The 23626-nt window shown below is 40.6% G+C and overlaps 1 protein-coding gene across 8 annotated transcripts in view; it reads right to left on the reverse strand.

The window, feature by feature from the left end:
* Positions 1-4016: 4016 nt before the first annotated feature.
* PAK1 (p21 (RAC1) activated kinase 1) overlaps positions 4017-23626 on the reverse strand; it is a 158345-nt gene continuing 138735 nt past the window's right edge. For all 8 annotated transcript variants that reach the window (XM_032166993.2, XM_032166994.2, XM_058424475.1 and 5 more), the window contains exons 10-15: positions 20983-21095; positions 17813-17930; positions 14157-14256; positions 12950-13146; positions 9619-9756; positions 4017-5358 (exon numbers count right to left, since the gene is read on the reverse strand). In XM_032166993.2, the coding sequence (XP_032022884.1) occupies positions 5272-5358; positions 9619-9756; positions 12950-13146; positions 14157-14256; positions 17813-17930; positions 20983-21095 (753 nt within the window). In that variant the 3' untranslated portion in view covers positions 4017-5271. The remainder of the gene's footprint in view (positions 5359-9618; positions 9757-12949; positions 13147-14156; positions 14257-17812; positions 17931-20982; positions 21096-23626) is intronic.

Consider the following 23626-nt stretch of genomic DNA (forward strand, 5'->3'; position numbering starts at 1 on the left):
GAACCAACACCTGGGGGATTTCATTCAGCCTGATGAGGCCCTGAACAGAAAATACAGCCGCGCTGTGCAGACTTCTGACCTATGGAAACTATGAGATAATTTGTGTTGTTTTAAGCCACAAAGTTTATGGTAATTTGTTATGTAGCAATAGAAAACTAACGCAGGTAATAAATGTATTCAGGACATGTAGAATTAGACAAGCTGCAAGTGTCTATGAGTAGAGAGTTTCAGGGTTCTCTTGCCTTCATACTCTGCAGGCAGAAAAAGATATACGAATGTGTTGTGTTAAGATGCCTGGGCATGAAGAATGTTCCACTGTCTGAATGGATACCTAGATATCCTAGTAGTAAGCAGTCATTCCTACAGAGCCTAAATTGTGTTGGAAAGTTCACAGGACAACCAATGCTTCTGTCTTAACACCTAATGAATCAGACAACTCTAAGAATCCAGAGGGGTGATCATTAATGATTCCTCAGTCCTCATCAGACTTACCAGTTTACCATCACAGTCTTAAAATCAGGGTACAATCTTTGTGTTCTCATCACTCCTGTCTCCTGGATGGGCTATACCATCATCTAGCATTCTCTATATCTCACCCGTAAACTGTCCTTTCAGCAATTGCATGGAGGCACTCCTGTACCTCTGGGGTTTTTTCCCCCAATAAAACAACATTGGGGGTCACCAATCTCATCACTTTTGACCCCTTGATCTAAAAGTCATTACCCCATAGCATAGGAGCTGTCAGCTCAGGCCGGGTATGGTGGTTTATGCCTGTAATCCTAGCACTCTGGGAGGCCAAGGTGGGTGGATCACTTGAGCTCGGGAGTTTGAGATCAGCATGGGCAACATGGTGAAACCCTGTCTCTACAAAAAAAAAATAATAAATAAATAAATAAAATAAAATAAAATTAGCTGGGTGTGGTAGCTCGTACTTGTAGTCCCAGCTACTTGTGGGGCTGAGGTGGGAGAATCACTTGAGCCCAGGAGGTGGAGGATGCAGTGAGCTGAGATCCCACCACTGCACTCTAGCCTGGGCGACAGAGTGAGATCCTGATCCCCCCTAAAAAAAAAAAAGGCTGTCAACTTAGTTGGTCTCCCTTAAGGGTTATCTCTTTTACCTAGAATTGGAGTTCAGAAGGGTGACAATTTTTTTTTTTCTTTTGAGACAGATTCTCACACCATCACCTGGGCTGGAGGGCAGTGGCACGATCTCGGCTCACTGCAACCTCTGCCTCCCGGGTTCAAGCGATTCTCCTACCTCAGCCTGCCGGGTTCAAGCGATTCTCCTACCTCAGCCTCCCAAGTAGCTGAGATTACAGGCGCCTGCCACCACGCCCAGCTAATTTTTTTTTGTATTTTTACTAGAGACGGGGTTTCACTATGTTGGCCAGGCTGGTCTCAAACTCCTGACCTTGTGATCCCTCTGCCTCAGCCTCCCAAAGTGCTCAGATTACAGGCGTGAGCCATCACGCCCGGCCCCAAGGGGTGACAATTTTAAGAGTCAACTTGACTGGGACATGGGGTGCCCAGATGGCTGGTTAACTGTTACTTCTGGCTGTGTCTGTGAGGGTGTGTTCAGAAGAGGGACACATTTGATTTGGTGGACTGACGCCCCAGCATGAAAGGGCATCATCCCTTCTGCTGATGGACTGAATGGAAGAGAATGGCAAAGGAAGGTTGAATTTGCTTTCTGCCTGTTTTGAGTTGAGACATTGATCTTCTCCTGCCCTCAGAGCTCCTGTCCTCAGTCCTTCAGACTCAGACTGGAATCTACACCATTGGCTCCCTGGCTCTCTGGCCTTCAAACTATGCCACCAACTTTGCTGGGTCTCAAGCTTGTGGAGCAGATCCCAAGAGTTAGCCTCCGTAATCACATGAGCCAATACCTTATACAGTAGTCCCCGCTTATCTGCAGGAGATATGTTCAAGACCTCCAATGGGTGTCTAAAACCATGGATAGTACCAAACCCTGTATATACTATGTTTTTTTTTCCTATACATATAGACCTATAATAAAGGTTAACATATTAGGCACAGTAAGAGATTAACAACAGTAATAAAATAGAACAGTTATAACAATACATTGTGATAAAACGTATGTGAGTGTGGTCTCTCTCAAAATATCTTATTGTTCTGTGGGTTACTAAAACCACAGAAAGTGAAGCAGCGTTAAGTGGGGCCTACTGTACTAGGTATCTTTTTTGTATCTCACATAGACCACCTCTTTAGGCCTTCTTAATCTTTGCTTTTTAGGAAAGAGCAACACCTTAGTAATACTGACATCTCAAGCTGCTCCTCACTCACAGCCAAGGGAGGAAGATCAGGGAAGGGTCCCATTTGATTGGCTCTGCTCAGGTAAGGTCATATGCCATTCTTTACACAAGGGGCATGTCATCGGGGGACATATTCCACATTTTAGTTTAAAATTCATCCAGTACTGATTCAGCCTTACTCTCAATAAGCCCCTCCTGGGAGACAGGTTTCTCCAAGGTCATTAGTAACCACAGAATTCTGTCCCTGAAGAGATCATCACTTAAGTTCTACCTCAAGTCTCTGGTCCACAGTGAATCTAAGATTCTCAGGAACTTAATCAGAGCTAGTAGTCCAGCCTTTCCTGCAGTGGAAGTCTCCTCATAGGTGACTCTAAGATTCTTAAAAACAACCTTGGAATACCATCCTGGGTGACATCCCCCACCCCTACATCTCCATTCTCAGGAATATAACTCCTAAATTCCTTGGCTTGGCAGGTTTTGTTCCTGCAACCAGTCAGTGACCCTCAATCCCAGTCCTTGAATATGGCTGGCCAGCTGTCTTTGTGCAAAGAGGGCATTTTCTCACCCAAGGTGAATCTTGGTTCTCTAATTCCTTGGTTGGTTTCCATAATACACAGTTATTGCTGCCATTATGAAGCACGCAGCTGATGAGGCAGTATCCACTCCAGACTTTTTGGAGCCTGCTTTATTGGTGGAAACGTGTGGTTATAGGAACATTATCCAGAATGTGGAAACTCTAATGCCCATCACCTTCTGGGGCAAAGAAATGTAGTAGGGCCCAGATATCATACTCCAGAGAAGGACTCCAGGCATTGAGCCATGGGGATTATATTTTGCACACCTAAGAAGCACTACATCATCTCTAGTAGTATTAGGTGCTGGGATCCAATAGTAAAACCACACAACAAAACACTGGCCTCTAGCTCTGTTGTGCCGTCTTTGCGAAGCATTTTCTCTGGTGTGATCAGAGCTGGGGCTCAAGCCTTATGGTTGTAGCTGTAGGATGTGATAGACCCGTGGCCTGATTAGCCACCTGAGAATTCTACCAGGTATGACTGCCTTGAGCAGTTGGCTGTAGCCCATTATGATAGAGTTCTGCAGAAAACCAACTCCTTTGGGAGGCCAGTCCTCAGGGAATTCGTCTTGGACAAGTTAAAACTTTCCTCTCAAGTGCTTACAGCCAGAATAATAAATGAACTAGAGCTACACACAAACTAGGTACATATATCTTAAAAACATAATCTTGAGTGGAAACAATAACAGGCACAAAAGAACATATCTATTATGTTTACTTAAAGTTCAAAAACTGGCCAAACTAAAATCTACTTGTATTGGAACACACCTGAATGTGATGAAAGCATAGAGAAAAGCAAGAAAGTTATTTAAATAAAAGTCAAGACGGTGGTTACCTCTTAGGTGGGGGCTATAATGAGAAAGGGAAGGACAAGATAGAGAAGGTTCTTACTGTCAGTGTTCCATTTCTTGATGTGGTGGATACAAGTGTGTTTATAATTATTCTTTAAACAATACAAATGGTTTTGGCCCATTTCTCTTAATTTATATTTAAAATAAAAGTGTTAAAAAGAAAGAATACACATTGAGGTATATAGTGGTAAAGGGGCATTCTATCTGCAACTTACCACTCTCAAATGGTTCAGGAAGAAACTATTCATTATTTCATATAAAAAATTAGAAAAGGAAAGAAAGAACTAAGAGAAAAAAGAAAGGCATACTCCAATAGAATATTTTCATCTCCTTTTATTGACGGAAATAGAAATTTGTGCTGCAGAGGCAGTAGTACCTCAGAGCATGAGAAGGTAGTCAATGGGGCTGACATGACAAGCCACGATGCTGGCCGGGGGTCCTACCATAGTGGGAGAACCAAAACCACAAAAATAGCAGGAGGTAGCAAACATCCCCAACACCCAGTGTAAGCATTTCCATTTGCAGAGAGCTTGGCCATGCATCTTAAAAACAGGGTCCCCTCACAGCTGGCAGGGTATCATGTCAGGCCACCAAATCCATCCAGAACTAACATGCAGTCTCTAATTTGGAGACTCTTTATTGTGACCCAAAGATTTGGACCATTAGAAGATCCAAGTTAATCTTTCAGCTCCTTATCCCAGGCAGAAAAAGGGGCTGAGTTCCTGAAACATCACACAAGTAGAGCTGGACAGGTGCTGATGCCCAGCCCTGCTCTAAAAGTAGTCACCATTTTCCCCCTGACTTCTCAACACTGCTCTCACTCAGTATGTGCCCTAGAAAACCTCTCAATGTTATAAACAAGGGACAGGATGGGGGCAGCAGCCTAGGGTATGCAGGGAATCAAAAGCTGCTACATAGCCGAGAGCATTTCACAAGAAACAGCATGGGAACACTATTGGGTCAAGGTCCTCCCAAACAGCTGCTAGAAGCACACACAAAGAACAATGTGGTTGTTCTCCCATGTCAGGATCAGCTGCGCCAAAGTCATGGTCCAGGAAGCTGAGCCTCTTCAGGTCCCTGGCAGATTATCAAACCCCATGGCATTCCCAAGCTGTTCCAGTTTTCAAGTACAATGAGGTGTCTGGGCAGTTCGGTCACAGAAAAGCAAGCACTAAAGAAATCTCAATTGATTACAAATTGATAATATTATCGAACCATAAATTTATATAGTCAAGAATTAATTGTGGGGGATGGTTATGAAGGAGGTGAGGATTTTGACATATGGAAGACTAGAAACATTTATTTATATAAACCCTTAATCATAAACCACCCTCATATCCATGAATTGGGAGGAAATTCCTTATTTAGAAATGGCCATCATCTGATTAGTCATTCAGTTGCAGTTCTCTTCAATGCTGGATACATGGTTTCCAAGGATCAAAGTCTTGAGAGTGCTAGATCAGGAAATGGGAGAAGCAAGGCAAGGAGAAGAGGGCATCAGGAGTTGGAATTTCTGAAATGTGCATTTATCTCACAGAAGGTTTGGCACAATGAGGCTGGGGTAAGTGTGGTTTTAGTGATTGTTCTTTGTTGCCTCCTTTGCTGCAGCAATCAGTGGAGTGAGGCTGGAGAGGGGCTTGGCAATCTTCAGGAATTGATGCTAGAAAGGAGAAAAATAGCAAAAGACACATGACTATTTACCATTCTTCCCCAGTAACCATTATAAGACATAAAGGCATCTTTGTTTGTAAAGGGTGCTGTGTGGAAAGCTTCCGATCATCCCCAAATTGAAGGACATCTTAAAATAGACCACTTTGGAAAACTGTTTGGCAGCATCTACTTACAGATAAACATACATCTACCTATACCCTAGTAATTCCAATCCTAGATATATTCCCAAGAGAAATTAGTTTATATAGCCACCAAAAGATACACACAGAAATGTTCATAAAAGATTTGCTTATAATAGCCAATAATCAGAAAGAAACCAAATGTCCAAGAGAATGGAAAAATGAATAGTGTTATATTCATATAATACTATACAGAAAATTACACAGCAATAAAATAAGTAATTGGTACACTGACAATGGGTTGAATCTCACAGACACGTTAAGGGAAAGAAGCCAGACAAGCGAGTTCATATTGTATTATTCCATTTCTTCCAAGGTAAGCCTAACCATGGCGATAATCAGAATAATAATTACCTCTGGGGAAGGTATTAATAGATCATGACCCAGTAGTATATTGCAATACTGCATTTTGGGAGCATTGATCTAGGAATTTATTGTTCTATTCTCAAATCCAATAATGCTAATTCATTTAGTAAAAAGTTCAGTAGCTTGGTCCTTTCCCAAATCACTTTCACTGGGCTGTACTTTGGGCCATACCTTCAACCTTTAATGACTATTTAGGAGAAAATATTATATGAAAATTGCATCTCCATTTTCAGTAAAACTGTTACAGAAAGCAATTCCTTTTTTTTTTTTTGAGACGGAGTCTCACTCTGTTGCCCAGGCTGGAGTGCAGTGGTGTGGTCTCGGCTCACTGCAACCTCCGCCTCCTGGGTTCAAGCAATTCTCCTGCCTCAACCTCCCGAATAGCTGGGACTACAGGCGCCCGCCACCATGCCTGGCTAATTTTTGTGTTTTTAGTAGAGACAGGGTTTTGCCATACTGTCCAGGCTGGTCTCGAACTCCTGACCTCAACTGATCCACTGGCCTCAGCCTCCCAAAGTGCTGGGATAACAGGCATGAGCCACCGTGCCTGGCCTAACAATTCCTTATGTAATTCTCAGAGCCTCTTAAAAATGGTGCTTTTTTTTCTTTTTAAACATTTAGTAGTAAAAAAGCTTTGTGTCTTAAAGCTGTAGGATGTTCTTCTATTTGATAAAAAATATAGGAACTATCACATTTCCTTTTCTGCCCTGGCTACCAGGAAATTGAGAACCAGATTTGACCTCTAAGCATAACTACTCAACTCACATGAGCATATCTGATTCTTCTGCCATACTTATAATTCCCTTGATTAGTCATATTGTATATATGTACACAAACACACACACACACACACACACACACAGAGAGAGAGAGAAAGAGAGAGAGAGAAACATATATACTAATATTCTTTGCTGAGAATTGCTTCAACTTCTGTTGGGACAGAAATAGTATAAAAAGCTACTGAGAACAAGAAGGTACTATTACTATGAAAGGAATAAAAGATCCTAGCTAAATCATGAAGATATGAATTCCAATATATATCATCCTATGTATTTCTGTCCATAAGTATGTTCTCACAGGAGAAACAGATGTGAAGCTTTTATGATTTGTGATTCTCAAAGTCATGGTTTTCAATATTTACAATGTACACCAACAAGTTAAAAAGCCAGCTTTCTCAGATCACGTTTCTACAATTCCCCTAAGTTGAGAGCAGCATGATCCAACACCGAATTGGGAGGCCTCAGTTTCCTTCTCTGTCTAATAAACAAAACAGACTAGATGAGCCCTAAGGGCTTTCCAGTTGTGATACTCTTTGAGCCTGTTAAGAGCAGTGGCCAAGAGCATACACACTTGAGAGCCAAACAGGCTGAAATCCTGGATCTGCTACTTATCAACTATCATGGAAAAATTACTAAACACTTGAAACCTCAGTTTTCGCACCTGTAAAAATGAGAATAATAGAACGTATGACTCACAGAGTTGTTGTGAAGGACAATATATAAAATGCTTAGTGCCTAAATATATAAGGTGTTTAGTGCCTAAAATATGGTAAAGATTCAATATAATGCATTTATTACTAGTTATATTACTATATCAGGAAGAAAACTTTAGAGGACACTAACCTTTCAAGAACTATAATTTGGTATTTAATTAAGAATGGTATCTTTACTAATCGCAGGCTTAGCATATAGTATTTACACATTTCCCAGTGCCTACAGTTTCCAGAATACAACTCTCATGAACAGCAAAAGGGGTCCTACATTGTATTAAGAGACTTTTAGTTCCAACAGATACTAGAGACTAATGGGTTATACCTGGTAGAACCCAGATCCCATATCTAATAGGCCAGTACTCCATAATCAGTAACCTCAATTACAAAGACATGCTAAATATGTTCCAGAGGGTGATATTCCAATGTGGGTTCTTCCAGCAATTTCATTCAATTCAATAAATATTTTTTGAGTACCTATCCTGAGTCAAGTCCTAGGTAAAACATGAGACTCAGGGATTAATAAAATAGAGGTTATAATCCAATAGGAAAGAGATTCATAATTAACACAGGGCAGTATGCTAGGTCCTGCCCTGCCCTGCCCTGCTCTGTCACTCCTGGGCTTCATAATACGAAAGTAAATGACAGTGCATGCCTTCATAAAGTTGCATGTGATACTTACTATTAGATCACTAGTGGGCAACACAATAGAAGAACACTAGTTATAAGAAATTGTACTTGAAACATATATGTTAAATATAAATGATGTGGCCTGCTAAAGGCAATTTTTGCAACCATATAAAATTATCAGGATTAGGCAGGTAGGAGTATAAAAGGCCTGGTAAACCCCTGACTCCGGGTTTCCCCACAAACTGGCAAAATCTCACTCTCAATAAGTAGAGCATCATTGCCATTATCTGAGGATTTCCAGTGAAGAAAGTGTAAAGACTCCAAAAGCTACACTCACTAATTATCTTCTAAACTTATGTTCCATGGATGGGCATAGTGGCTCATGCCATGCCTGTAATTCCAGCACTTTGGGAGACTGTCGTGGGCAGATCATTTGAGCCCAGCCTGAGCAACATGGCAAAACCCTGTCTTTACAAGAAATAGAAAAATTAGACAGGTATGGTGGTGCACGCCTGTAGTCCCAGCTACTCTGGAGGCTGAAGTGGGAGGATCAGCAGAACCTCGGGAGGTTGAGGCTGCAGTGAGCCATGATTGCGCCACTGCACACCAGCCTGGGCAACAGAGAGATCCTGTCTCGAAAAACAAAACATAAATAAAATAAACTTATGTTCCTTTGCTAAAAATGTATCCTGTGAGCTAATCCCAGCAAAATACAAGTTGTGTAAGATTTGGGTGTCAGAGAGCCGTTTCTCAACAAGACTCAAACAAATTCTGCCAGACTAATTCAAGCAGAACAAAGGAAGTGCTAATGAAAGATACAAGCAGGCTGGTCATGGTGGCTCATGCCTGTAGTCCCAGCACTTTGGGAAAGTGAAGTGGGCAGATCACTTGAACCCAGGAATTTGAGACCAGCCTGGCCAACATAGCAAAACCCCGTCTCTACAAAAAACTTTTTAAAACATTAGCCAGGTATGGTGGCGTGCACCTGTAGTCCGAGCTACCTGGGAGGCTGAGGTGGGAAGATCACTTGAGTGAACCCAGGAGAGAACGACTGCAGTGAGACAAAATCACACCATTGCACACTCCTGCCTGGGTGACAGAGCGAGACCCTGTGGGGAGTGAGAGGAAGGAGGAGGGGGAAGAGGAGGGGGAAGAGGAGAAGGAGAGGAGAGGAGAGGGGAGGGGAGGAGAGGGGAGGGGAGGAGAGGGGAGGGGAGGGGAGAGGAGAGGAGAGGAGAGGAGAGGAGGAAAGGGAAAGGAAGGAAAGGGAAAGGAAGAAGAAAGGAAAGGAAGGAAGGAAAAAAGCAAGAAAGCTACAAGCAAAGCTCAATAGGTGCTCGGAAAATAGATTGTAAACTGAGCCTAGGAGAATGTGTAGAGTTTTAACAGGCTGAGAAAGAGGCTAAGAAAATAAATGAGCAAAGGCCCAGGGATAAAAGTTAGGGCAGTAGGAACAGAGTGAGTGTAGGAAGTGGTAGAAGAGAAGCCTAGTTCTATAATATCCAGTACCTTACAAACATGAAGTGAAAAAGGCCTGGTTTAGTGATTTCTTGAATTAGGTGCTTCCCTGCATAAGGACAGTTACCTGTAGCAGCTCTTTAGCTGAACCTCTCTTCTCCACATCCATCTCGAGACAGCGGTTCAGAAAGTCCCGGAAGATAGCTGACAGCTTCTCTGGGTTCTGAAGTTCTGGGGTCCCATTGGTGGCAATGAGGTACAAGGCCTGGCAATAAAAATGGTAAATCACCTTGAGCTCCAACTGAGGCTGTCTCTTGTTCCCCATATACAAGTTCTAGAAATATGGTCAGCTGCTTTATGCGCTAGGATGCAAAGTAGCAGCTGTGTATATATACTGGAAAGAGTATGACCTAAGAATCAGGTTGAACATTTAAAGGCCATGAGACTATGTGCAACTTCCCTGTCTGTAAAGTAGGGATGATGATAATGCCCATCTCACATGTCTGTAAAAATAAAGTAAGATAGTGTATTTGAAAGTACTTTGTAAACTTATGAAATATGTTACAGACCTAAGGGTTTATTATTATTCTTTTTTTTTTTTCGCGATGGAGTCTCGCTCTGTCGCCCAGGCTGGAGTGCAGTGGCACGATCTTGGCTCACTGCAACCTCCATCTCCTGGGTGCAAGCGATTCTCCTGACTCAGCCTCCCAAGTAGCTGGGATTACAGGCACCAGCCACTACACCCAGCTACTTTTTGTATTTTTAGTAAAGACGGGGTTTTACCACGTTGGCCTGGCTGGTCTTGAACTCCTAGACCCAAGTGATCAGCCTGCCTCAACCTCCCAAAGTGCTGGGATTACAGGCGTGAGCCACTGTGCCTGGCTTTATTATTATTCTTGCTTACACATCTGAAGGGTTTATTATCCATTTAGCCTGTTGAGTTAAACATCTGCCCAGCTGCTGGCAGAAATTATTCCTGGTGCCTTCACCTCAGTCATCCAAGAACTGATCTCTTATAGCAGGAGAGGAAAATTAAATGTAAGTGAAAACTGTTGCCACCCTGGTCCCCTAAATGAAGCGTCTCCTGGGAAAGGTAAAGAAAAACATAGTAAGACTAAATCTTTATAATCACTCAGCACTTAATTCAAAGAGTACTTACATAAGCACTGTCTAATTTAATGGCCACAATTAACTCTGGTTAATAGGGCAAGACTTATCATCCTCACTTCACAGATAAGGTCCAGAAACATAAAAAGATATGTCTAGGGCCGGGCGTGGTGGCTCACTCCTGTAATCCCAGCACTTTGGGAGGCTGAGGTGGGTGATCACCTGAGGTCAGGAGTTTAGGACCATCGAGAACAGCCTGACCAATATGGCGAAATCTGGTCTCTACTAAAAATACAAAACTTAACTGGGCATGGTGGCAGGTGCCTGTAATCCCAGCTACTCAGGAGGCTGAGGCAGAAGAATCGCTTGAACCCGGGAGGTGGAGGTTGCGATGAGCTGAGATCACACCACTGCACTCCAGCCTGGGTGACAGAGTGAGACTCTGTCTCAAAAAAAAAAAGAAAAAAAAATATGTCTATGTCTAGGATCATTCTGTCTTATTTCCAACATATCCCAGCAATTATCATCTTCAAATATCTGCAAGGCCGTTCTAAGGGAGGGAAGAATATGTTGTATGGGGAGTCAGAGGCAAAGCTGGGACCAAAGGATAGAAACTACAGAAGGTAGTTTCAGTTTGGTACACTGAAGCAATTTCCAATAATCAGACATATCCAAGGATGACATGAACATGTAGATGACCACCTACCAGCAACAGTGCACAGGGAATTCCTGCACTGGATGGGAGGTAGGAATAAATGAGAAAATAAAAGCAATCAGAATAAATTTCACATTTGCCCACACCAAGATTACCAACCTATTTGCACCTGTGTTGATACGCTCTGTTACAAGGGATAAATTGTCCATGCTAATCTAATGTCCTTTACTTCAGTACTTCATCGAACCCCTCTCATCGACTTAAGGATATCACTTCTACGGTTGTCACTTCCTTCTTGTACATGACCATTTTCCTCCTCTCCACTAAATCATTCTCATTAGCACACAGACATCATCTTTTAGAAAAACCCTCCCTTGACTCCATTTTAAGATAGCGCTCCATTTTTGTTACCCTTCCCAGCAAAATTCCTTTAAGAGAAAAAAAACCTGTTTATACATGCCATCTCAATGTCCTCTTCTTCCACTTTTATGAATTTAACTAGACTTTCATCCCCATCTCTCTACTGATAACTGATTGTTAAGGTCATTAAGGACCTCTACATTGGCAAATCCAATGTTCATTTCTCAGTCTCATCTTAACCTATCAATCACATTCGACACATAATCTACCCTTCTCCTCCTTCGGGAAGCACACTGTTCTCTTCATCTCCAGGACACTTCACCTCCAAGACACTTCTCTGTTCTCTCACACTAGAAAGGCCACTCCTTGGTCTACTTTGCTAGTTCTTCCAACCTGTAAACAGTAGAATAACCTAGAGCTCAGTACTCAAATCTCTTTTCTTTAACTGTACTCATTCCCTAGGTGAGTGATCTCATCTACCTCTGATTTTAAATACCAACTATATATTATCTACTAATAAATTTATGTTTATAGTCCTGACCTCTCACCCGTGAACTCCAGACTCTTAAGCCAAACTCTACTCCCAGCTCCACTTAAACGTCTAATTAACATTTCAAATCAGCACATTCAAAACCAACTCTTTATTACCCAATTTAAGTATGCTCTTCACCATTTCAACAGATGGCAACTGAATTTTTTCAGCAATTCAGACCAAAAATCTTGTAGTCATTGCTGATTCCTCTTTCTCTAATATTCAGTTCATCTTGTCAGCTAGTCCTTTAAGTCATTTCCTGAGTCTGACCACTTCTCACTTCCACTCCTACCAAGACATCACCACTCTGAACTATTACAACAGTCTCTCGCAGTCTATTTTCCATAAAAGCGGCCAAAATGATCTGTTTAAAACATAAATCAGATCACATTACTCCTCAGCTCAAAACCCTCTAATGACTTCCCAACTCTGCAGAATAAAATAACTTATGAGAGAGAACTTTCCTCTCTACTCTAAAATAGCACACCTGTTCCTCCATTACTCTGTTAACTCCCTTACTTTGCTTTTTCTCACAGCATTTACCATCTGTTACTACATATTAATTTATTTTCATTAGAATAGTTTCTTGCACTTGATAGGGACTCAAATAACTGTTGAATAAATGAATGAGTGACTTCTAATATTCCTTTTCTTTGACCATTTATACTTTAAGTTCAACAGTGACTAGTTGTATCCAGAAAAGGGATCTCCAGGTTGAAAGCCACAGAGAACAGCCTGGATTCTTATTTCCTGGGACTAGAGACAACAGCCCAAATAACTTGAAATAGAACTGGTAACACTCACTCTCAGAGGGTTTTCATTGAGGTATGGAGGCTCCCCTTCGATCATTTCAATGGCCATGATGCCCAGGGACCAGATGTCAACCTTGGGCCCATAGGCCTTTCGTGTCACAACCTCTGGTGCCATCCAGTATGGGGTTCCTACCATGGTGCTCCGTTTGCTCTGCTCTGGGGTTATCTGTGCACAGAATCCAAAATCAGCTAGAAAAGAAAAATAAGAGAAAGAACATACATTTAGGATATACACTCACTTCAGTAAGTGTTGACTGTGTACCTACATATAGGTGACAAGATCTGCCTGGCTTCCAGCTCTGCTATCCTTTGTCTCTCCAAAGTCACTTGATGACCACCTTCATGTCTAGCTCCTAGCCTATTTCCTATTGAACTCTGAAGAGAAATAGAAGGAATATAAGAAACACCATCTCTGGCCTCCTACCTCTCCTCGAACCAGGGGACTTAAAGTCCAAGCTGCCCATTTTGGTCTTGATTGCTCGTCCCAATTCTGCTTTGTTCTTGAAAAACTATTCCCATAATCCCAAATCTGGCGACTAGGTCCTTGCCTTATTCCTTGGGCACGAGTCCTTGATTTAAACCCCAATCACCTATGACTAGGCATGGCCCTGTTTTTATGCCCCAGGCCCAGGGCTGCTAGCAGTCCTTCCATAAACTGCCCATCCACCCATGACACAGCCTGTTTGTCTGGTCTACTGGTCTTTACACCTTTGAACAAAATGTTCTACCTGCCATGATTATATTGTAATTATAAATTTATTTAAATTAGGAAGCCTTTGAGAGTACGGATTATGTCTTCTTACTTGTCCTCATATCCCTAGAAGGACCGGCATGTACTAGACATTCAATAAAAATTTGCTGAATAACTGAATGGAAGAAATTACACAAAACTCTTTTTTCTAATTATCTATTACATGTTTTCCATACTAGATTGAGAAGGTAGGGAAAATGTACTCTCAGTGCCCATCACAGGACCTAGCACAGAATAAGCATTCAGCAAAGTTTTTTGTGGTTGTTGTTAAATGTATAAATGAATGAAAAAATAATGAAATTATATCCTGTGATTAATACAGAAGAATATAAAACAGCCCTCATATCCCTTTGGTGAGTGTCGCAGTTACTATTATATGATGACCGTCTCACAGGAGACGGGGCCCCACAGGGAGAGAAGTATTATCATTCCCAAGGCTCCTACTTACTTAGCTTGACAGAGCCATCCATTCCCAACAGAATATTGTCACTCTTGATGTCTCTGTGAATGACCTGGTTCGAATGCAAAAACTCCAGAGCCTGCAGACACTATTGAAGTGGTGTGGGCAGGGGGAGAAAGAAAGGACATATATATATTACAGAAGACTTAATAGAAAATCAACTAATTCAACCTCTTCACTTTAAAACAAAGGAAGTAAGGCCCCAATGAGTAAAAGCACTTGCCCCAAATCAATCGCAGAACCTGATCTAGAAACAAGTCTTCCATCTCCTAGCTAACCATTCTTTTAACACTCCATGCTGCCTTTCACCTTAAAATAGTTTTTTAAGTAAAGGAGTTCCTCCAATGTATTCTTTTTTTTTTTTTAAATTACATCCTTGGTAAAGAACCTAAGGCCCAAGAGAAATTACTGAAGAAAAATGGAAAGGATCTTATAATGACAGACTGGAGGAAAACAACAAATAAGGGTCATATTTGAGGAAGCAGACATATGGAAGTGATACTAGAAGCAGTAAGGTAGCAGGATAATCTTATTTTGGTGAGGAGATATTTTGTACTATTTTGGATATACTGAATTTGACATCTGAAGACAAATGTCCAGTAGGCAACTGAATTTATGAATCTTAGGTTCCATACAGTCGTAAATATTTACAAGTCATTTGGGAAGAGATGATTTTTGTTTAAGTTATAAAAATGGTTGAACCTGGCAAAGGTTATAGGAGAAAGGAAGAATCTTGGAAAACACCTATACTTAGCAGGCAGAATGAGTAACAAAGAGACACAATGGTACAATTAAAATGCCTGGTTCTGCTGCTACCCAACTGACTATATAATTCTGGACTCCCATCTGTAAAATGTGGGAATCAGATGAGATCATCTCAGCTTTTCTACTAAATCAATAATTTGATTTCATTGACCCAAAACTAATTTTTTAGAAACTTCTACCAATTAAAAAACACTGAAGATATAAGTGAACAGGAAAATACTATTTAAATGGTCCTAACCTAATACTTTACTTTCTAAGAATATACCAATGGCCAAATTAAGAATAAAACAGTATCCAGAATTGGACTTTCCCTGAAAACGTAAGAGCTGCTCTTCTTAGAAGGGTGGAGACCCAGGTCTCAGGATGTCAGAAATTATGATGAAAAAGAATGATCTTGAGAAACTGGAACCCTCATACATTGCTGGCAGGAATGTAAAACAGTATAGCTACTACAGAAACAGTTTGGCAGTTCCTCAAAAGTTGAGTATAGAGTTGCCATATGACCAGCAATCCACCTGTAGTTATATATCCAAGAGAATGAGAACACACCTCCACACAAAACCTAGTATATAAGTGTTCATAGAGTAATTTTTTATTTTTTATAACAGCCGAAAACAGAAACAACCCAAATGTCCATTCTATTACTTGGCAATAAAAAGGAAAGAGGTACTGATACATGCTACAGAACAGATGAATCTTTGAAACATAATGCTAGCTAAGTAAAAGAAGCCAATTACAAAAGAGCAAATATTACATGATTCCATTTATATAAAATGCCCAGTACAGGGAAACTACAGAGGTAGAAAATAGATTAATGGTTACATAGGGCTGGGAGAGTCAGGGCAGGGGACATGGGGAGTGACTGTTAATGGATATTAATTTCCTCTCTGGGGTGATAAAAAGGATCTAAAATTCATTATGATGGTGGTTGTACAACTCTATGAATATACTAAAAACTAGTGAATTATAGACTCTAAATGGGTGAATTATATCTCAATAAAGATGTTTTAAAAAGGAGGAGATGATCTCTATTAGAACTGAAGAATAGTAATACCATCTATTATACAACATTAAAATTTTTTTCCAAGTGCTTTTTGATCCATATAGCACCCCTAAGGTATATACAGTGTGAATGTTGCAATTTCCATTTTACAGATTAATAATGAGGCAAAATGATTTCCCAAAGTATACATATGCATGTATTCTCCACTAGTGAAACCTGGTTCCTGAGGGTTAAGGCGGTGGGGTGAAAAAAAATCTTAGGTATTACAATGGTTTATGACCCAAACAACTGAGCTATATATCTGTGATATTAAAATTTCATGGCAGGGAGTATGATTAGGAAAAAGGCTTCTTAAGAAGGAGATAATGAAAAGAAGGTTAAGAAATACTGCATTAGTAGTGGAACAAAAAAAAAGTCAGAACCCCTAAGAATCCCAGCCTGGTATTAATTCCATTAATTAATTCCAATTACTTGTGAACATTCTAGATCCCAAAGTTGTTTGCAAAGGGGACCATATTTTCTTTCTTTTTTTTTTTTTTGAGACAGAGTCTCGCTCTGTCGCCCAGGCTGGAGTGCAGTGGCGCGATCTCGGCTCACTGCAAGCTCCGCCTCCTGGGTTCACGCCATTCTCCTGCCTCAGCCTCCGGAGTAGCTGGGACTACAGGCGCCCACCACCACGCCCAGCTAATTTTTTTTTGTATTTGTAGTAGAGACAGGGTTTCACCATGTTAGTCAGGATGGTCTCGATCTCCTGACCTCGTGATCCACCCGCCTTGGCCTCCCAAAGTGCTGGGATTATAGGCTTGAGCCACCGCGCCCGGCAAAGGGGACCATATTTTCTAGGGCAGTATTGATTTCACATTTTATTTTTCTTAACACTGATTAAATATATAACTACATAATTTCAGCAATATGCCTTCAGATCTTGCACCATCAAACCCCAATCATACTATTATACTCATCTCCACAAAATTCTGAACCTCATCTCATCTTCTATGCTTCCCCTAATTTCCTAACTTTTCTATTAGGTTGGTGAAAAAGCAATTGTGGTTTTTGGCATTTTTTTAAGTAATGGCAAAAACCGCAATTACTTTTGCATTATTGGGCCACCAGAAAGTTCCAGTCTGTCATCAGCAAAACACCCAATATCCTCAATGTCTCTGAATATTCTCTTCATCTTCTTGCTCTAATGGAAATGAAATGTGGTTATTCCCTGAGGACATTGTCCAGGCCTTCTGGAGGGCTTTTTTTTCCTCTTACATCAGCATATTATCGATTCTACACATTTAATAGCAATGAGGAGAAACGGAGTATCTATTTGAGCTTTGTTTTCTTTTTTTATTTTCCTGGAAGTATTTTACCCCAGATTTTTGCTGGCTTGCTTTTATATATCATTCAGATGTTTACTCAAATCTATAGCAAAACCTTCCCTGACTATCTTGTCTAAAATAGTACTTCCTCCATCACTACCTTCTTACTCTGCATTATTTTCCTTATAGCACATAAATAAAGCAAGAAAGCAGAATAAAAATGATTGAAATATATGCCCAGATAAAAGAGATAAAGGAATATATTATAATGTGCTTAGGCAAGTGGTTATCTTTAAGACTGGAATTATGAGTGACTTTTTACAATATATACTTTCTAGTACTTTATAATTTTTCTACAATGGGTAGAATAAAGTTATCATTAAAGAAAAAAAATCATGGTGATAGAAATGACAAACACAGGTACAATACAGGAATGACAGCAGTGTCAGCACTAATTTCTACCAATTCCACAGAGCCCAGGCTGAGATCTCACTGTACAGGGAACTTCAGGAGACAGGAATATGGAGGCAGCTTTCTACCCAAGACTGCTTGGCCCTTGGCCTTACCTCACGGCACACAGCTGCAATCTGGCCTTCATCCATGCAGGTTTCTGTCACCACGTCTGTCAAGGAGCCTCCAGCCAAGTATTCCATAACAACCCATAGCTCATCTCCCACGAGGTAACTGCAGGAATACAGATAAAGGGTGAGAGGGAACAATCAGAGTACACTGAGCCACAGCACTGGGTTTCAAAGGCTAAGCATATACACAGAGTGAAACTACGTCTTAGCACAAAGTAAAGTAAAAGGTTCTTTACTCTGGGGAAAAGCAGAATCTGGGGGACAGAATCACTAACTTTGAATCTCTCAAGGATGCTCCTGGAGAAAACCAAGTATACATGTTCTGTGAAGCCCCAAAGGGCAGAACTAAGATCACTAGCTTAAAGTGATACAATAAAATTATATTTCATCACAACACAAAGGAAGACATCCTAAAATTAGAAAGACTGACATGATTCCCACACCTCTAGAAGCATCCAAACATTTGACAAAGATAGGATTTAGAGTCCACGTTACCCAAAGAAGAGAGAGCTACTAAACCTCCCAGAGAGTCCTACCAGATCTGAGATCTATGAGACCAAGTATTGGGTCTTGTTCAAGACTCTAACCCCAGAGTCCAGCACAGCAGATGCCAATATTTACTAAATAAATCAATGAATAACATAAAAGATAACTATAAATATTAAATGAAATAATGTTTATAAGAGTCCCTTAAAAGCTGCAAAGTGTTGTCTACATAGTCATTATGCTGACAATTGACCTCTACTTTCAGTGTCTGTGATTCAAGAATGGAATGAATTTAGCAAGGGCTTACGGAGCCAAAGCCTTCTGATAAGCCAAGGCTACCATTTAGTAAGATATCCCCGGAGAGATTATGGGCTGACATGAATTAGAAGTGAATAGTTTCACTCAGGAGTTGGATCACTCAACCCTATTATACGATAAATAAAAAGGTCACTTAGCCTATCTGGTCAATGTTTCCTTACTATAGAATCGGGCAAATAAAAACAAGGCGAGCCTAGAGCCCTAAAGTCTTCTGCCAGTCTTGGACAAAGAAGCTAGATTGGAAAAAAACATTTTTTGCATTGGCTTGAACTGTGTGGTATCATCTTATCTTCATTCTGATATTGGGAATACTGCTGGACAGATGTGGAGACTGTTGGAAGATTTTAACAAATGCACTCAAGCAAAGGGTAAGATTTGAATCCTATTTTTTTGACTACTAATCGACAGCTCTTTCCATAAAACTCTGTGTTCTGATTTATGATTTTTTAATGTCCATGACAAATAAACATGACAGACTAAGTGTTTCTTCAACAATCTCTTTTGAGAGAGAAGACTACGGGGATTTGAACTGCTGTGGTCTGAATGTTTGTGTCTCTCAAAATTTGTATGTTGAAAATCTAACCACTAATGTTATTAGGAGGTGGGGCCTTTGGAAGGTGATTATATCATGAGGGTTCTGCCCATGAGTTCTTCCATATGTGATGGAGTTCCCCTCTGGGACATCTCACAAAAACCACAGACCCTCATTTGCAACACCTTCACTGAATGCTCAGGTTAAGATCCTCTTCTATGATCTTACAGAGGTATTTTTTTTTTTCTATACCAGACCAGGAACTATTTGAGGGCAAAGATAGCATTATTTACTTCTAATTTCCAGAGTAAAAGTCTCTAGGAATACCAGTAAAGGTATGATTAATAAACAAATCTGTAAGTCTCTTAATCCTACTCCCAGAACACAAAGTCCTTCAATAACATCATCTTATCATGTAGATGCATCCACTGGAGGAACTCACCATTTTGTGAGACAGGCCATACCCTTATTGACGGCTTTCATTTTTCCATATCCTGAGCCAAAATCTAATACCCCTGTCACCTTCAGTAGTTTGCATGAGCTATATTCTCTGTATAATAAGTTCTGAAAGAGATGATAAGGTACTAACTTTCAGAGGAGTCTTCAGAGCCAGTCAGGACCCACATTAAGGAGACACAGCCATCTCAGAGAAGAAGGCTTTATTCTTTACAGTGTTGGGAATGTCAAAGTTCAACTCTTTTCTTCTTTAAGGAAATTGAAGCTTACTAGTGTTTTAGATGCAGAACAAGAAGGCACCCTTATGAAATCTACCAGTAACAGGAAGAGGTAGCTGGTCATGCAATATAAGAGGTAAAGAAATTAGAGTCCAAGATTTAGTCCAATTTCACCTCCCCCTGTGATGTCTCTGAACCCTGGGCAAGAAGCTTAACTTTTTTTTTTTTTTCAGGTATCGGAGAAAAGAACATGATATAATAGAAAGGTGCTAGATGTTGGTGCTAGGAATATTCAAATTCAAAACACTGCCTTGCTGTTTTATGGCTTACTACTCTTGGACAAGTTATTAACGTCTATAAACCTCAGTTTCCTCGTCTGTAAAATATGGATAAAAAACCCTACCTCGCAATGAGATACTACTGTTCATGAAAGTGCTTGGTACAAAGTAAAGCACAATACAAATATTATATACAACCACTATTACTATTTTGCAAAAAATTTTTGATGAGCTGGAATGATGGGCTAAAATAATAAAAATGGGACTTAATGAAGATAGTGAAAAAGTTCTACATTTCCAGTTTAATGCAAGCTTATGTAAAAAAAAAATCAGAAATTTTAGTTGACTGCAAACTTACTAGGAGTCAAAGCAGACAACCTAAAAGATAAAACGAGAATGAAATCATTAAGCTGTGTTGAGTTTAGAAAGAGTCCCACTCTCTCCATAGTGGTCAGATCTCAAATGAAACATCTAGTTCTGCACATTGCATTTTAAGAGAACATAAACAAACAAGAAGTTATTCAGGAGGGTGAGCAGAATAAGCAAAGATTTGGGATGTAAAATGAGTTAAGGACCTAGATGTTTGACTCAGGCAGATGGGCTGGTAGGTTTCCCTTAGGCAAAACAAACAGTACTAGGATCAACTGTTAGAAGCTACAAGGTGGTAGAGTTCAGCCTAACATAGAAGGATTTCCCAGCAATAAAGGTGTCCAGCATTACACAGGGTCACATACAGAGAGCTCAGCATCACAGAAGACTCTTAAATGCAGGCAGTTCTGAGTGCTGGCACTGCCCTCTTCTCTAACAGCTTCACCACCAATCAGTCCCAAAGGCCCTTTCCCTCTGATGGGACCCACCACTCCATACCTGTCCAAGTAATTCACAATGTTTGGGTTCTTGTTTTCCCTCATGACCAGGATCTCATTAATAATCAGCTCTTTCTTGGGCTGCTGCTGAAGATTCATCTGCTTAATGGCCACCTGAAATCAAGCGTATATTCAATGTGCAACCATGATCATTCCCATTTACTAAGCACCTGCTAAGTACCAGACCTTAAGTACTCAGGAAACAAAGATGAGTAAGATACAGGCTTAGCCCTCGAGTAATTCACAATTTGTCTATGTAGACCAGTGGTCTTCAAAGTAAGGTCTCAAGCCAGCATCATCATCATCTGGGAGCTTGTTGGAAATAAAAACCTCGAGTCCCACCCCAAATCTACTAAATCAGAAGCTCTGTGATGTAAAAAGTCCTCCAGGTCACTGTGATATACATCAAAGTTTCAGAATCAAACTTTGGTGTAGAAAAATACTTTTAAAAAGTCACAACAGAAAAGAGATGCTATAACAGAGGTTCATATAAAATGCTAGCGAAACACAAAATATGGCAAAAGCCAAGAACTCTTTCAATCTGGCCATGTATAGAGGCTTCATAAAGTGGGAGGTGACTTTCTGAACCTGGTGTAGAAAGATAAATCAGAGTTGACCAGGTTAAGAAAGAAGAGAAAAGGAGGATGAGAGCTCTATCTACAGAAATAAAAACAAATTTCCAGACAACATGAATATAAGGTATACTTTAGTTTCTAAGGTACTTGGTATCAATTCCTTCTATGTGTAAGGTACTATTATAAGGTGTTCTCAAATTTATTATTTCATTTAATCTTCAAAGACATCTTGTGTGCTAAATATTACTAATGATTCAACAGACGGGGAAACTGTTTCAGAGAGGATGTGACTTGCATACATAGCTATTCAATAGCAAAATCAGGATAAGAACCCTCAAAAGGGATGCCAAGTTACCCTGTACATGTAGCCTGATTAATTTTCCCCCACAGTACACATTTGATAACCTTGTTCAAAAACTTACATGGCTCCTGGTTGCCTAGAAATGTTTCTCAGTACAACATTCAAAGTTCTCATGATCTGGCCCCTACTTTACTTCCAACTCTATTCCTTCACAGAGGACAGTGTTCATGGAGAACACTCCCTGTTCTCCCTGGTATCTAGTCCCCCTTCCTTTGTTCAGAATCTTCTCTTCACCTGGAACAGCCTGTATCATTTCCACACATTCAAAAGCTACTTACTCTTTGTATCAGGCCAAAGGAAACTTCATTCTCCAAACCCAATATGCCTTTTCCCTTCTTTAAAGCCCTGTAAGATCATATTTATTCCTCTCTTATGGAACTTACAACTTGCTATCATGTATAATGATTAGTGTGTATGTTTGTGTGTATCAAGAGGTTTGAGGGCTTGATTGAAAGCCCAGAACCCCCAATGCCAAACACAGGCCTTTATACACATAGAGTTGGTGCTCAACAAATGTCTGTAGAAAGGAAGAGGGCAAGAGAGAAGTCAGTAGGTTGGAAAGTACTTTGTTTTTAAATAAAAACAAAAAAAATGGCAATGGGCTCCTCTATCCCATAGGAGTATACTTTAAATTATTTTCTAAGTGTTCATTCTCTAGAGATATTTTTCCTTTTTCCTGCTTAGTGGACAAGAACACGAACATCTAACAGAACTAAGTTGTCTTTCTAGAAGCAGCAAGAAGTATAAAGAAGGAATGATTCAAACTTTTATGTGACAAATCCCTGACTCTATTATTTCTTCAAGTCAAGAATGGACAGTCTTTTGCAGAGACCAAGTTAATCATTAAGAATAGAAGTAATTCTGTAAAAAAATCTGAACACTCCATTCCCTACCTCAAGTAAGGAAAAATTGCTTGGAGTGGGGTTTCCTGTTAAGTCAGGCTTCTGGTCGGGCTGTAGCTGTCTATAACAGCTGAGCATTAGTTTTTCCTAACGTTTGAAAAGCAACATGTTGATCTAAAGATATTAAGTATAGTTAACCCTTATAACGCACATTAAGGACTGGAGCCAGAAGAATGTCTTTTGAGTTACTCATGCCTCATTGGAGGATGGGACACTGCTTACGAACCTCACAGTGGTCACTGCTGGCAGCAGCAGGGGAGGAGAGGCAGAAAGAGGCAAACATGGAGGCTAGGGCAGGACATGGGAGTCCTTTTCTTTTTACTTTTTCTTTTAATACAGAGTCTTGCTCTGTTGCCTAGGCTGGAGTGCAATGGCAATCTCTGCTCACTGCTACCTCTGCCTCCAGGGTTCAAGCGATTCTCCTGCCTCAGCCTCCCGTGTAGCTGGGATTACAGGCATCTGCCATCACGCCCAGCTAATTTTCGTATTTTTAGTAGAAACAGGGTTTTACCACGTTGGCCAGGCTGGTCTCGAACTCCTGACCTCATAATCTGCCTGCCTCAGCCTCCCAAAGTGCTGGGATTACAGGCATGAGCCACCGCGCCTGGCCGGGAGTCCTTTTCAATAGCTACTAACTATGGGCTAGGCTAAGTGTCCTTTACCTAATCAGACCCCACCTATATAGGCTAGGAGATAGCATTCCTGTAACAGAAAAAGAACTGGACTGGAACTCTGAGGACTTAAGCTCAGGGCCTGTCACTTACTGACCTTGACCAATCGCAAGCTCTCTGAGCCTCAGTCTCTTCA

Source organism: Hylobates moloch, unplaced genomic scaffold (genome assembly GCF_009828535.3).
Source record: "Hylobates moloch isolate HMO894 unplaced genomic scaffold, HMol_V3 SCAFFOLD_11, whole genome shotgun sequence".
In the NCBI taxonomy this organism is placed as follows: domain Eukaryota; kingdom Metazoa; phylum Chordata; class Mammalia; order Primates; family Hylobatidae; genus Hylobates; species Hylobates moloch.